This window comes from Aythya ferina, assembly GCF_964211825.1.
Source record: "Aythya ferina genome assembly, chromosome: 1".
NCBI lineage: Eukaryota > Metazoa > Chordata > Aves > Anseriformes > Anatidae > Aythya > Aythya ferina.
This window is the reverse complement of record NC_140296.1, coordinates 56,175,884-56,191,374: the sequence shown is the minus strand read 5'-3', so window position 1 is coordinate 56,191,374 and position 15,491 is coordinate 56,175,884. Positions and strand designations below refer to the sequence as shown.

Below are 15,491 nucleotides of genomic sequence, written 5' to 3'. Positions count from 1 at the left end.
AACATTTTAATAAAATAAAAGGAAAAGGAAAACAGAAGAGGTGTTTCATTAGGACATGAGGATTACTAAAACCACTGCGTGGAGTATTTGTCAGGAGGTGGCATGGGAAGAGTTATTACTTACATTTTAGCATGTCTCTAGGATGCAGAGCCAGAGGCTCCCTCAGTGAGATGTGTTTGCTTTGGAAAAATATTAAGTAATCAGGCTGCCCAAGCTCTTCTTACTGACACATTTATAATACCAAAATGCAAGCCCAGCTAAGAAGTTTGCAGGGAACACCGCAAGGAAAACTATTTTTCCAAATTTATTATGAAGCCCAGCAATACTGAAGCAATGCAATATCCAGAAGTTCACAGAGTAGCCTGCCAGTCTTTTTTTCCTGACAGATGACTACATGTAAAAATATACGAAGCATTTAACCTGGTTGGTTAACAAAATGCTCCAAGCCACTAACCCCCACAAATCTGTATTTGTGCCCGATTGTAGAGGCTTACAGCCTATTTAAAAAGAGCTTATTAAAAAATAAAAAATAAATAAATGGGTGATATAATCAAGAATTATGTTAATAAGATGACAGCTTCAAAATAAATCTAAATAGTACAGAATGCTTAAATTTTAAACATCTGTGGCTTCAATACTGTGTGATACCGGGACTTGTTCAAACGACGGGGGTATTCCTTAGATGAGACTCTGGCATTAAATTCACAGTTCAGTGAAAAGTATTTAACAAATCATTGTGAAGTTGAATATTAAAGTTGAATTAAAAGTATTTTACGGGCAATAAAAAACAGCAATATTTGGCTGCGTATGTCACTTGGCTTTTTTCATTCTGCATCTACCTGCCTACACACTTGCTCTTGCAGTGCCTTTATAAGGATGCCTTTTGTAACAGATTCAAGCTTTGTAAAGCAGAATAATGTACAAAACTGGTTATAGGTTTTCTATTTCCAAATAACCAACAGGAAGACCTTTCGGAATTGAGATACAGAACAAAGAGATACCGGCATATAACATAATAACAGTGACCCTGAAATAACTGCTCAGGACGGCACCCAAACACGATAGTAATGGGTGTATTAGAAACACCTCGGTACCACAGACGGGCTCGCACAGAGAAGGGCAGACCCACAGCAAACACCTTGCCACACTTTTATCTCGAGATGAAAGCAACATTTCTGCTTCGACCATTTTTAGAATTTGTAGCACACAACATCTGGGGCAGCCGAAAAGCAGGGGAAGGGGGACAGGGCACGCTCCAGCCCACTGCTACCCACCAGCAAGCAAAGAAACGCGCAGAAGACCTTTAAGCAACACCGGAGAAAGCGAGAACCTATGCACAGCTTTCTGCATGAGCTTCGTTACCAAAGATAATTTTTCCCACTTGAATCACGGGCACGCACGTGTAAACCATTTCTGCTCGCCCGCGCTACCTGTTCTGACATCGGGACTTTGCTTTTTGGCTCTCCCGGCTTTGGCTGTCACTAAGACAAACATATTTCGCCGCAACTTTTTTTCGTTCAAAAAGAGGCAAACTGGATTACAGCAAATAACCTTTAAGATAATTAACTGACAATGCCACAACTAGCATAAAATCTTCCTTCAGGCGACCCCTAATTTAAGTATTACTGGCACAAAGTGGAGACAGATTGTGCATCACCACCGCAATATTTACATAGCAGAAACCCACAGAGCAGGAAACGTGAGACTCAATGATGCACTAAATTAGGAACAATCATATTCTAGTGTTAATTTGCTTTCCACTCCATCCAAATTTCAGGTCCAGCAATTGGTACAAATGCACATAAAACATTCCCATTTTTAATGATTAAAACCTCCACAATCTGCAAGCAGTTCTGCTCAGAAGTAAATCCACTCGCTGCTGGGGACGTTTGCAGGATCAACCCCCCAAAAGTGAAGCAGTTTTACCAACGCAGAGATTTTCTGACAACCACGTCTTCCTCATCTGTTTCTCCCTTTCCATAAATGATGTCTGCACAAGCAGTTTGAGTCTTCTGCCAGGCTACCTGCCTTTTGCTTGCAAGTACTGTCCTTTGACTGTCAGACCATGATTCTAAGACACATCTGAAGTAGTTTTAGCTCCCTGATGCTGTAGATATATGCATGTACTCAAAAGGCTCTGTACTAAAAGAATTAGAGTTAAAACGTGGGGAAAAAACGACAGCCAGGCTATTTGTAAACACGCCGGAAAGTGTCACATTTATAATAAATATGCACTCTGTAGTCTAGATCCGGATCCAGATTTCACGAACATGACTCGAACGCAGCACGCTTTGTAAGATAAATGTAAACAGCCATCACCGATCTCTCTAAATTACAGATATTATTCAAATTTGGTTTCCACGACATTATATTAACAAAATATTTACCTTTCCTAATCGCTGATGCTCTTCAAAAGCAGAAATCAGTTCCTGCGCCCACTTTACTTTTTCAGGGCTGGGAGAGAACTGTTCCTGGACAACAGCAATTTGGTTAGGGTGAATCACCTGCTTACCTACAAAGAAGATTAATAACACCAGAATCATGCATCGACAAACAGATGTTCAAACAAAATGTTCCAACCACTTGAGGCTCTCCTATGCCTCACAGACTTTCTGCTATTTAACTAATTATTTCACTCCTTTTCTTTTATTATTTCACTGGACAACACGCAGATAGCCCTTTGCCAGATTTTTTAAGAAGAAAAATATCTTGACCAATACTTGCATTCGCTAGCGTTTAAAGGAACCCAGAACTCTTTCTCCTTCCTCCCTATTTCAGTCCATGCATCTTCCATCGCTCGTCTCAGGTGGAATTGTTTGTCCGGGGCAGTCGGTAATGTCTGAGTATAATGCACCTCTGAATTTTAGCTACAGAAATAGCAGTTCCAGCCAATCGTAAATAAGTTGAGTTAAAATATGTTTGGAAAATGAGATTTGCAGAACTGAAAAGTTACCGGTCACATCAGGATCGTCCTTAGCATTGGCTTAGCATCATGAAATCCCCAACACTGCTCACATTTTTGTTGTTGCAGCAGTTTGCAGGTGCAAGTAGGTTGGGATATTTGTTTAGTCACCGATATATTAAACAACTGCCAGAGGGGCCCTGAAGTGTTACGAAGCACTTTTTTTTTTTTTTTTAATCCTTTCTCGTATGAACACACATTAAGAAAATAAAAATAGGTGTTGCCTTTTTTACTAGAGATTTTCAAATGTGAATAGACAGCCACATAATCCGTTCTAATCTGTTATTGTACTTAGCTACATTAAAACAAATACATATCTAATTTGTTTGACAGTTTTAAAAGTGTGGCACTTGACATTATTAGTCCATTGCTAAGGGAATTTCACAGACGGCGTGATTGCTGCACAATTACCCGCGCCGTGCCGTAAGAGTGTTTTAATAAAGCGAGGCTGCCGTAACTCCCAGCTCCTCAAAACCTCGCCGCCACACGAATTAATCCCCTCTACGCCACACAGCAGAACTAGTCCCACCGACGAGCCTGATCCCGTGAACCTCTCGTGCCTCTGAGCCCCACATCACCGGCCGCAGCGGTCCCACGGAGCCCGGGCACCACAGGCACGGGCGAGGGGCTGGCAGCTGCCCCTGCTCCTCCGCTGGCCCTAGCCTGGTGCCCAGGGACCCCAGGGGACCCAGGGGACCTTGCGTGGGCATGTAGTGGGTGATGGGCACTCGTGGGGTGACCCAGGGTGCCCACAAGTGCCCATGGGGTGCAGCAGAGCCCGGCGAGGCTTCCTGCATGGTACAGGAGGGTTTGGGATTGTACTTGTTGGGAGTAAGCTAGAAACAGGCACACTGCTACGTGTAATAGGTCTCACGCCTCGCCACACATTTGTGCCTATTTTAAACGACAGAGTGACTGGGGGAAAAAAAAATCGGTCACTGGGATTACTTTTATCGGACTGCACCAGCTCTCGGAGATAAATGTGCATTACAACAGAGTTTGTGAGCGCGGGAGCATGATCCGCTTGGTTTTGGTAAACGAATAGTAACGTTTAATGCTGCTGCATTTCTTTAAAAAAGCCCCAGACAGTTCCATTTTTTTTTTTTAGTTCCCATTAAGCAATTGTTCGTTTATGATCTTCAGGGCACCCAGAAATTCTGTCTGAAATTTCAATGCGGAAACTACTTTAAAATAGTTTTAAAACAGCAAAAAACTTAAAACTCCGTAAGATCTGTAGTTTTTGAAAGCAATTACATTCAGACAAATTCCCTTAACTAATATGTTTTACATTAATTCCAATCAAAGCTATTTTAGTCAATTTTATTAAATGTCATCATTAACAAGCTTATGATGCTCCTAATTTTTAATATGACCTATTATAAACTAATTCTAAAACTGAAGTGTGCACAAGTAATTCCTGCAAAACCCTGTAAAGCCTGACCTTCTGGGAAAAATAAAGAATATTTTTAAAATTATACTTAAACTCAATCTCTAATTATGACAAAAATAAAAATGTGAGTTTTTATACAAAAAAAACAAAAATAAAAAAACATGTGAGTTTTTAATGTGTAAAACATTCCTGTAAAAAGATTTTCTTTTGATACAAGCATCTGTAGCTGGAAACTACACTTTGCATCGTTAAAACATTACCGAACAATTTACAGAGCATAAAATCAAACCTTTGATTTATGGCACTCAGTTGATTTTTGTCACAGATTATGTATCCAAATAACTGTATAATAGACGTAATGCCATGCAGGAATGAAGCAAATATTTTAAGCGGAATTGTTGTTATTGACAAGTTACTGAGAGAGTGCAAAATTGGAAGACATTAAAATTTATTACCATGAAATCCTTTTTACAGTACCACTTGATATATCGTGCTTTAAGTCAATACCTGTCAAGTCTTTTAGGTAACTGTATGACGGTGTCATTTTAGCCTTCTACAAAAGACTGCAACAAGAGAGGAAACCTATGCTGTTTCGTATTTATATCTGGCTTCTCAGCATGTAGCACAGGACTTTCTATAACGACAAAGTCAGCTGTTGAAGCTTATCGCAAGGTTTCCTAAATTTTTTACATAAATTTTCCTAAATCTGATGACCATTTACGCAGGCTGCACACTGCCTTTTAAGTTCACAGTTTATGGCATTATAAAATATCTTGCCAGGTGTGTGCATGTGTACATATATATTAATATGCATACAAAAGTTGAACTACTTTGGGTAAATTACATTTGAAAACATTCAATTTTATGCAAACACACTCACCAAAGAAAAAACAGACTGTTTGAAAGACAGCTGGAAAAGAAAACTCAACACTGACAGTGGAACCAAATAGATGGTAAATTCTGGGTTACATTATTTAGCTTGTTTCAGCATCAGCAAACAGATTCGATTACCTTACAGACGATTTTATTGGTCTAAGCCCAAATGCAAGAAAATCTAAGGACATGTAACTTTGCTGAATACTATGGAGTTTATTATTAGTTTTGAGGGTGGTGGATTTGTCCCTACGCATGCAAGTGTGTGTTTTGCCAGTTAGCAGGGCAATTGGCCAGCCTTAGCTCATTTTAGTCCTGTTGATTTCAGTAATTTTGATTAAATTTTGATTAAAAGTAGCAAGATGTGATCTTAGATATTTTAAAATAACAAGAATCGTGCATTTACAACTTGTTATTAAGGCAAAATTTCAGGATTTTAATATCACATTCTCAGACAATTGCCAGTGACAAATAGGATCTATTTTATAGAAGGACATGGATTAAACTAGGGGCCATTCATGAATTTCTGTGATGAATATTAAATTGTAAATATTAAAATGGTTCAATTATATAGTTTTTGAACTAAATGTTTTTCCTTTAAGTTTTGAAATGGCATTTTATTTTAACTAAACCAAGAAAAAAGGAAAGATTAAGTAAATTGAAAGCAAAAAAAAAAAAAAAAAAGAACAAGTGAAACGTTTTGAATTGTCCTTTGGATAGACTAATATGAAAAACTCTGTTTTGTTTTGACTTGAACAGATTTTTTTTTTGTAAATTTTTTTTTTGGCCACCAAATCAGAAAACTCGATGCTGACCCATCTCTAATTATGACTGGAGTGTTTGTCAGGCTGCTTGCTGCATTTCTGAGACGTGTTGATTATGGTTGCAGGGAGGCAGAAGGCAAAGAGCTGTGAGTTTGTGCTAATGCAGTCGGTAGATTTTACACATTTTTACTTCCCATACAGACATACAGAAAGGCAAGACACCTTTATGGTCAAGTTAGAAATTAACTTGATGCCCTAAATTGCCACATGTGACCTTTTTATTTGTCTCCTACCTGGGCCCTATCCTGACGTGAAACAACTTCCTACAGAAAGTCAGTGGAGTCTGAAACACCACTGATGCTGTTTATGCTTTGCATTTCTGAATTTTCCAAACTGGCAGCCTGAGCAAAGTATCTCAATGCACATTAAGCATTCAAAAATTGTGCTCTCAAAGGTGCTGGGCATCTGCAACTCCATCTTCTGTCAACAGGAGGTTCAGATGCTTAAATTTTTCAAAAATCAAGCCCTTCCTTAAGCTGGAAAATATTGGTCTCGATTACGTAGCCATCAGCAGGTGCTACCATTCAGGAGCTCCATTATTTCCCCCACTTCAATAGCGGGCGAATCAAGGGTGGAAGTCCACACGGACAGAGATAATGTTCCGTAGCTGTGAGGAGCTCCCAGCTCTGCCTCTGAAACAAGATCTGCTTTTGCAACTGCTGAAGCTCAGCAGACGGGAAGGCAGAGTTTGTGCTGAGGAGAATCGATGGCTATTCTTTTACTGCCAGGCCCAGATCACGTAAAAGAACTCGTGCTGTATTTGATTACTTTACTGCTTTACGATATCATATGCCATTAGCTGTAAAAATACAGGTTGCTAGACCACATCATCAGGACCTATTCCTTTGCTAACAAAAACCTGAGCGGCTATACCATTACCGTACATACATCCCGAACGACAGTCAGAGACAAATAATGTAAAACGTCAGTGCTGCATCCCAGAATTCTATAATGCGTGTGTCAAATGGCTGATTTCTATTGCAAAAACACAATCTTTGGTGGCTGCACTATCCCACCAGGGTGTCCGAGTGATCTGGTACACCAATCACAGGGTAACAGTCCGCATTACAGGGCTCTGTTGCAAGGAGCCTGCTGGTCTTGCTGTCTGCCAATACCCGTAGGTGTCACCAGCACTTACTGGGAGGGGAGCCAGGAGATGAAAAACAAATCAAAGAAAATAATAAGAAAATAACTTTCCCGTAGCAATTAGTGTGCAAGGTTTGCTTAACAACTCCTTCACCTAAAAAGTACTTTTTAGCAACTGCTGTTTAAAAAATAGGCAAAACAGATCCAAATATTTTAAAAAGTGACTGAAGAGTGGCTGTTGCAAAGTACAGGATCACATCTCCCATGCTCAGTGATGGGAGAAATCATATCCTGCACATCCCCTGCCCCAACTTCTCTTCAAAACACAGCCACACGCTTCAGGGGATGTAAGCTTTAAAAAGCAGCCTGTGACTTGTCAGGCAAAATTTCCAGGCACAATGTTACAGCTGCTAATAAACGTAGGTGAGTTTGATTTTTTTTTTTTTCAATAACTGGCCTGAAATAAAAAAAAACAAGTTATTTGTCAAAGTAACAGTAAGAGTAGCGATCTGCTTAAATTGAAGAATATAGGCATTATTTTGCAACATCGGCAGAAGCCCATACCGGTGAAACCCATCGAGGCACCTTCTCTTGACTGCCTGCGGAGTCCGTCTTCATCTCGGAAATCGATGTAAACAAGGTCTATTGCTTGGAGGCCAAATGCCTTTGCTGTGACTATTATCTTTTGCCTGGCATAGAGAATATCATGAGTTTCCTTACTGCTAGTTGCACCTACGAAAAGAATGAAAACAAACAGAAAAAAAGGATGATGAGAATGCTTTAAACCTTTCTATCTTATATGTTTCCTAGTTAAAAAAATAAAAAGAAAGAAAGAAAGAAAGAAAGAAAGAAAGAAAGAAAGAAAGAAAGAAAGAAAGAAAGAAAGAAAGAAAGAAAGAAAGAAAGAAAAAGAAAGAAAGGAAGAAAGAAAGGAAGGAAGAAAGAAAGAAAGAAAGAAAGAAAGAAAGAAAGAAAGAAAGAAAGAAAGAAAGAAAGAAAGAAAGAAAGAAAGAAAGAAAAAGAAAGAAAGGAAGAAAGAAAGGAAGGAAGAAAGAAAGAAAGAAAGAAAGAAGTTTGAGATTTCATTTAACTGATTTAGAAAACAAAGTGGGATGCAAGGCTGTATTGTTAGAATGATACTCTTGGGAAAAAAAAATAAGCTGCTTTAGCAAAAGAAATAAATCTCTCTATGCTAGCTTATAAAATTCAGATTTTGATTCATTTCAAATCAGAAGTTGTAAGTCAATGGAAGTTTTGGCTGGTAAGGACAGTTGAGTTGGGACTAACATGAAGTAATTATCTGATTGCATTATTGTATGTACAGCGAGAAACATTACAGCACGAGAAGCCTTATACAAATCGACATACTGGCTCCAACTAAATGGTTAAAAAATTCACACTGAGAGCAGAATTGCACTTTCCTTGGTTGTGATTCTTGTCACAACGGATGTCCTAAGCTGAATATTTAAGCTTTAGTATTTGGATGAAAAATGACAGTAGACGACTTCTGAGAAGAACCAAAAGTATTCACAAGACTTCATGTGTTCACAGTGCACCAGCTAAGCAGCATTCTCACATGAAGGCTGGTGTGAAAAAATAATAATATGTTCCCTTTCCTTAGGGTCATTATTTAGACACAGATTTCCAATTTGTAAGGAATAATTTAACAAATCAATGCTAATTTTTTACATTAACATATTTATTTTTAATTTAAACGTCAATACCTCTGAACTATTATCTTTAAACTAAATCAGATTAATAAGGAGATAAATGGCTTTGAATAAAAATGATTCTGAAATACTTCTCATTTTTGAGGATGATGAATAATGTTTTCACATGAATATATGATAGAGATTGCTGTATTGACATAAAACATATTTAAATTTATCATTGTAAAATCTGACAGGAGAGTATTTGTGGAAGATGTCAAAATCCTGAATGATAATTGATTGTAAAACAGAGACAAAGCAGACATCAGAATTTTATGAATTTATTACTTCTTAGTTCTTAGAAGTGTATTTCTTATGGGCACTACATTTTAAAATAATTTCAGTGACTTGTTTTTTTTTTTTTTTTTCCATTAATTTTTGCTACTGCATGGCAAGAAGCATAAGAAAGTGTCAGTGCCCTGTAATACACAGGAATCGCGTTTTAATTTCCCAGTCATAAATCCCACGTTGAAAAATATAAGGAGAAAAGGGAACATGTAAAATGCAGAATCAAGTGTTTTCAGCACTTTACTTATTGCTGTCAGTACAGCAATGGGGATAAATCACATCGGGCTTCTGCAATGCAAATGCCATTAAGCCTTATAGTAAGCAGACAGGTAACAACCTATGCTGGCACGGAAATCCTCTCCTCCAAAGACGACTGCGTCCAAATGAAAGCCAACCTGGGATCCTGCTTTCAATGCTTCTTCACAGACAGCCTTCAAATGAGAGCATATCATTAATTTCTACAGAAATGCAGGAAGCAGAGAGACTAAGAGGATATTACATCAACTCAGTACTACCCAAATCTAGCAATCCTTCAGCTAAAATTGCTCCTATTAAGCAAAGCCATTGTAGGTACTCGGCTGTGCACAATGCTTTAAAATGACTCAGCAGAACAGCAAACGTTATCTTGCCCTGAGCACCGATATGCTTGCGCTGTGGAAACGCAGGACATCATAGCAGATTCCCTGCCTCTTGGCCAGAGCTTACCATAATGCCCTTGATATTACAGCAATTGCTGTCTCAGATATGTATGCAACAATATGGGACAAAACACTCCTCAAATGCTGCTTAAAAGCAAACAAAAAAGTATTAGCTTTGAGTGATTTGACATGTAGCATCCCTGCCCGAGGAAAAAAGAAAGAAGGCTCAGAATCTCTGTTATTACAGTAATAATTTGAATGGTTTAAAATGATGGTGGGTACCTGACTGGATAAATTGCCAATTTAAAGCCCTCTGCAACAACTAACTAAAAAGTGGGTATGGAGGTTAAAAATGCAACAAGTACTGTAGAATGTAGAATTTTGGTACCGTAGCTTTATATAATGGTGTGCATTTCCAGAATATTACTATTTTATACTGATTTTTGTAATATTAATATTTGTTGAGGAAAAGGTATGCAGAAAGGGGCAGATGTAATTACAAACTCTGCTAGTGGGTGTTCTTACATGGCAGCCGGTGGGGCACAAAATTATTATTAAGCAGAATGCTTTAAAAGGCAACTCCGCTGCCAACATCAAGGACTGCAGCACTAAAAAAATTCCCCTATAAAATACTGCAAGCGAATAAAAACCCCAGCCAGTTGCAAAGGCGAGTTAATTCTGCGTATGCGCCCCGAACGGGAGCGTGCCTGTCTGGTGATGCTTTATTACGTGTGGGGAGGTACGTGGCTGCGCCAAACCAGCAGGCTGGGGCTGCCGGCAGCTCTCGAGCTGCTTCTGCCCCGCGTGTCCTCAGCTGGCCCCAAACCTTCCCCGTCAAGCTTTGGGGGGAGCCCCACGTCCCCCCGCGAGTGCAGGGGCTCTGCCACTTTGTCACCGTGCTGCCTGTCCTTGCTGAAAAGCCTGGGCTGGGTATGAAAGGCTGGCGGGTAATCTGTGTTAAAAAGCACCATAAAAATAAGGTTTGGTATAAAATTACTCTGCGGATATTTGATATTTTTAAAGTTAATTGTGCTTCTAACCTCGGCGCTAAACACCCCATCACACACACAAAAACCCGTAACGTGAAATTTGCTTGAAGTGTTGTCGGTAGAAAACATTATAGAGATACCGCTTCAGCAGTAGTGAAAGGAGGATTGTCCTTTTTTCTAATTAAATGTTATATCAAAGTGAAGTTTGACAGCTACTAAGTAGTCTTTTAGTGCAACAGTGTGAGTACTACAGTCCTTTAGGGAAGCAGATTTCCACTCTAAGTCTGTCAAAAATGCTGCTAGTAATGCGGAGGGGTTTCGTTAGTCGGCATGGACTATCTGGAACTGTTCTTCCACCGAAATATTTTGGATTTAGAAAGGTCTTTGCTGTACAAACATGAGAGTTAAGCATGCAGATGTTTTAAGGGACTGAAAAATGTGTTCAGTATTTTTTTAATCTCTCTACCTTCACGAAATTGTGCCAGGAGTATGGAGGGCTCAGCTTATCCCAGGTGGCTGAGGGGGTCAAAATACGAACACTTCAACCACATCCAGACCTGCTTACCTTAAAATTGAGCAACCCCACTGCAGTTTCCACAAAAGGGATAAAATTCATTGATTCTACAAGTGTTCGGCCTTTCAAGTGGTGCACGAATCTGTCTGCGAACTGAAACTAGACAGCATGAGGCACACGAGAAAAAAGTACACACACGCACACGCAGCACTTTAAATCTTTCACCTGGCTTGCAACACTCCTCCCCCCCCAAAAAAAAAAGAAAACCAAAAAACCAAAACCAAAACAAGACAGAATAAAAAAACAGACACACACAAAAAAAATCACAAAACTCGTAACTAAAAATAAGGCAGAAAGCTCTGGTGCAGGCCTGCGGCTGCGCACCTCAAGGATTCAGGGCTCACTTGTGGATGGTGGGTGCGTGCCCCTGGCCCGGGCTGTGCTGGGTGCCCAACCTCTGCGCCCGCCTTGCCTTGGGTCAGGCACCAGTACCGGTACTGGAACCAGTACAGGCACCAGCACCAGCACCGCCACAGCGTGCCGCCGCCCAGGCATCCGCGTTACTCGTTACGGCACCGCTACCCTTTGTTCAGTAGGCTTTTCTTCATAATTTTTAGCTTACCTAGGAAGGCCTCAAAAAGGAAGTTTAATTCTTTGAAGACCAAAGCTTTCCAATTTTTTCCATGAGACCAGTTCACAGCTAGCTCTGAGCTGCCAGTGGGGTAGCCCAAATTCCAAAATCTATCATCTGGAAACATACAAAAGCTCTTGCACAGATTTTTCCCCTTTCAAAAGGGGGAAAAAAAAGGGGAAAAAAAAAACCCTCAGCCCTATATTGTAAATCTATTATGTCGGTCTAGATCTAGCAATTTGCGCGGATATAAACACATTGCAGGTATGGCAAAAATATTGTTGTAAATAAAGACAAAAATAACATATGCATATATTTTAAATTTAAGGAATATTCGACTATTAATGGATATCAAAGGAAAGGGAATTTTAATCATCTCTCCATTCAGTCTCAGTTGGGTAAATCATATCTAAGAGATTTGCATAAATATAAACCATCAAAGACTTTTCATCTTCAAAGGGGGTTTCAAGACCCTATAAGCTTTGTACTGTAATCATCGCAGGTCACAACCCTGCAGGAATAAGGCTGCTATGGCAACATAAAAAACTAATGCTTAAGGCTTAGCATAATATTCTGACTAATAGAAAGGAAACTCATTTTAAAAGCTGGCAGCCTATTTACCAGAAGCTGGATTAGAGGTGTTATTTCCCCTTTTAGCTTCCCCCCACCGCCCCTCCCCAAAAGAAGGAAAATCTAATCACTGAGATCTTTAAAAAGCTTTCGAGCAATTTGCAGTAACTTTACAATTAGGCCAAAATAAATCACAGCTTTCTCCGACGAAGAATTCTGCCCTTCCCGTCCCTGCTTTGCATCACCACCGGGGCCCTCTCTGCAACTTTTCCTTGGAGAAGAGAATTCCACCCCAAAATGTGCTAGCAAGAAAAAAATCAGTGCAATTCACACGTGCAAGTATATGGTTGGGCAGGTACCGGGGCAGCACAACACAGTAAACTTTATACAGGCAAACACAGAAAATGAGGTAATAAAATTACATCAGGGTATATCTTAAAGACTCCTATCTGTTTTTTATTTTTTTCAGTGAAAAAAAAAAGTAAAAAAGTGTTACTGTGTTTATATTTTAGGTGTAAGTTAAAGCAGTGGAGCTCTTCTTTTATTTTAAAAGATTTTAAAAGTCACACTCCTGAGATTTTTGATGACTTTTGCTTTTTTATTTTTCAGGTAAACAAAAAATAAAGAAAGTTTAATTAAACATTGCCTCCCTTCCTCTTCCTTTTAAAAATTTGCAATAAGCACCGCTACAAAAGGTAACTAGTGGAGAAGTTTCAATTAATTTTTTTCAAAAGGAGACGATTAAATGTTTCCGGCCTGGTAAAGTGTTCATTTCAGGGAGAAGGGGGGAAAGAAGAAGGCGGAGGGAAGAAAACAAAGCTCGGGGAGGGGATGAAGTAGCAGGCCCCCGCAATTCTTTCAGTTCCCGTGCACACCCAATAGTGTGTTGGGAAGAATGCACACTGTTCGGGATTTGTGGGAGAATTGTCCCGCCACAAAGGAGGGAGAGTTACGCTTGTTATAGTCCAATAAGCCATGCCAGTCAAACAAGTACCCACACTAGGGACAAAAGGAGAGCAAGAGATTCTCACACAAAAGAAAACAAGTAAGCCCATCTTTTAGTTGTGCATCAGCCTCCAGGTTTTATGCTCCGCATAAATAAAAATGAGGGGGGAAAAATAAACAGCTTCTCTTAGGCTGGGAGCCTGGAAAAAAAAAAAAAAAGCAGGCAGGAGCGAAGCCGCGGGATTTCTGAAACGAGCCAGCGTCATTAAGCGGAGCACGCTCTTTGTGCTCGAGGGCTCGGCCGGGCGGGAGGGGAGCATGGTGCCGACAGCAGGCATTGAGTCGGCGGCAACGACGGCCGGCCCCGAGCCCCAAGGAGGGCTGGAAGGGGCCAGGGGACCCAAGGGTCCCACCTTCACCTCAGCCCAGAGCCCGCTTCATGGCAGCGAGCACCCTGCCATTTCGAGGGCCCCGCCGTTTCGAGGGCTCTGCCATTTTGGCAGCGTGAATTTTCGCGCGTGATGAGCTACGCCCGAGGCTCGCAGGGCTGGTTGAGTCAAAAGTTGGGCCATGGGGACACGGCTGATGGCGGGGCTGACACGTTTGCCCGGGGTGCCATCGTGTATTGACTTCAGAATGAAACAGAGGCTCAGGATCGTGCCGTGAAGAAGCCCTGACGCATCTTGTGGCCTTCCGGCTGCTCGGCCAGCGCCTGGCAAAAACAGCGGGCCCAAGCACGCAATGCTGCTCCTTTACGGGCACTGTGCAGAAATAATGGCATAGCCAAACAAATGTCCCCCTTCTTGACAATTAAAACAATTACAGCGTAATTAGGCCTATTTCAAAGTTTTCTTAAGTAATTTGACATGCCAGCCATTTACATTTCAGGTTTTTATTGGCTGAAAAGTCAGTCATGAAACACAAACACACCTGTCAGCAATTAAAAAGGAAGAAATAGAGAACTGCTCAGGAAATAATATCTGTGCTAATTAAAAACACTAGTTAAAAGCTTCCTGTTTGTTCCTCCAGTTGCCCCAAGGAGTGACCTTCCCCCCCCAGCCCACTTTTTCACATGTTGCTAACATGTTTTCCCCATCTCCCGCTTACCAGGCATGTGGCTAAGGCACATGGCCGCAGACAAGCATTTCGCGTGGCAGAATATCTAGACAAGAGTCAAGAGACCAATGCATCCATTTTTGATAACATACTCTCTCATCAATATTGACTCCTCATTGACTGCAGGAGAAATAAACCCCATGTGCTTTGCGAAGGCAAGATGCTCCACATACACTTCTTGTTATAGCACGTCTTACACACATTTAAACAGATCCACTTCCCAGTTACCTTATCCAAGCAACAACGTTACATGATATTTGAGTTGCATAAGAGTCCTTCACCTCTACAGCTGGCTGAACTCAGCCCAACAGCTTCAGTAAAAAGCTACTACATTGCTGGTACACAGATATTACTCACCCATCTTATTTCTTCGACATTTTCAACCTTTGGCAGCATCATGCTTGAAGGAAGGGTCTTGGACTGCAAAAGCATCTCTAGATCTTCCTCTGCGAGGCCACTGGACACGGAGTTTATCCTAACACACTTCTCAGCATGGCCAAAGTCAAACTCTTCAAGTGTTTTCACAACTGTCAGTCTTGCTTCTCTCTGCAGTAAATATATATACATATATATTTAAAGGCACCAAAAAAAAAAAAAAAAAAAAAAAGCATATTTTCTATCAACAGAAAAGCATGCTGAGCAGAAAACTTGTAGAAGTGATGTGGAGAAAAAGCTAGACAGCCAGTATATTTCTGTCCCCAACATGTCTGTCACTTCTGGTCTTTTATTAAAGCAGTCATCACCAGCACCTCGCAATTCTGCCTTTCTCATTTCTTTATAACTAGCAAATAAAGTTTTCATGTCTAAATATTTCTCTACCACCACTTGTAGAAAACATGAGTTCTGTGTCCCCTGCTACTGACCATGTCTAACAAACACAAATCTGTATACTAACCATAATGTGTCGCGCTGTCTGTACTCACAAAAATGGAATGTTAATACATTTGCATAAAGCA

General features: G+C 40.4%; 1 protein-coding gene and 1 long non-coding RNA gene across 2 annotated transcripts in view; one reads left to right on the top strand and one right to left on the bottom strand.

Annotated features, from left to right (window-relative positions):
* CLYBL (citramalyl-CoA lyase) overlaps nt 1–15,491 on the bottom strand; it is a 156,040-nt gene that overhangs the window by 11,793 nt on the left and 128,756 nt on the right. The window contains exons 3-7 of the mRNA XM_084535704.1: nt 14,893–15,081; nt 11,325–11,426; nt 9,470–9,563; nt 7,700–7,867; nt 2,388–2,512 (exon numbers count right to left, since the gene is read on the bottom strand). Coding sequence (XP_084391830.1) covers nt 2,388–2,512; nt 7,700–7,867; nt 9,470–9,563; nt 11,325–11,426; nt 14,893–15,081 — 678 coding nt within the window. The remainder of the gene's footprint in view (nt 1–2,387; nt 2,513–7,699; nt 7,868–9,469; nt 9,564–11,324; nt 11,427–14,892; nt 15,082–15,491) is intronic.
* The window catches only part of LOC311444520, a 50,068-nt gene that overhangs the window by 31,649 nt on the left and 2,928 nt on the right, over nt 1–15,491 (top strand). The gene's annotated exons all lie outside the window — the stretch shown is intronic.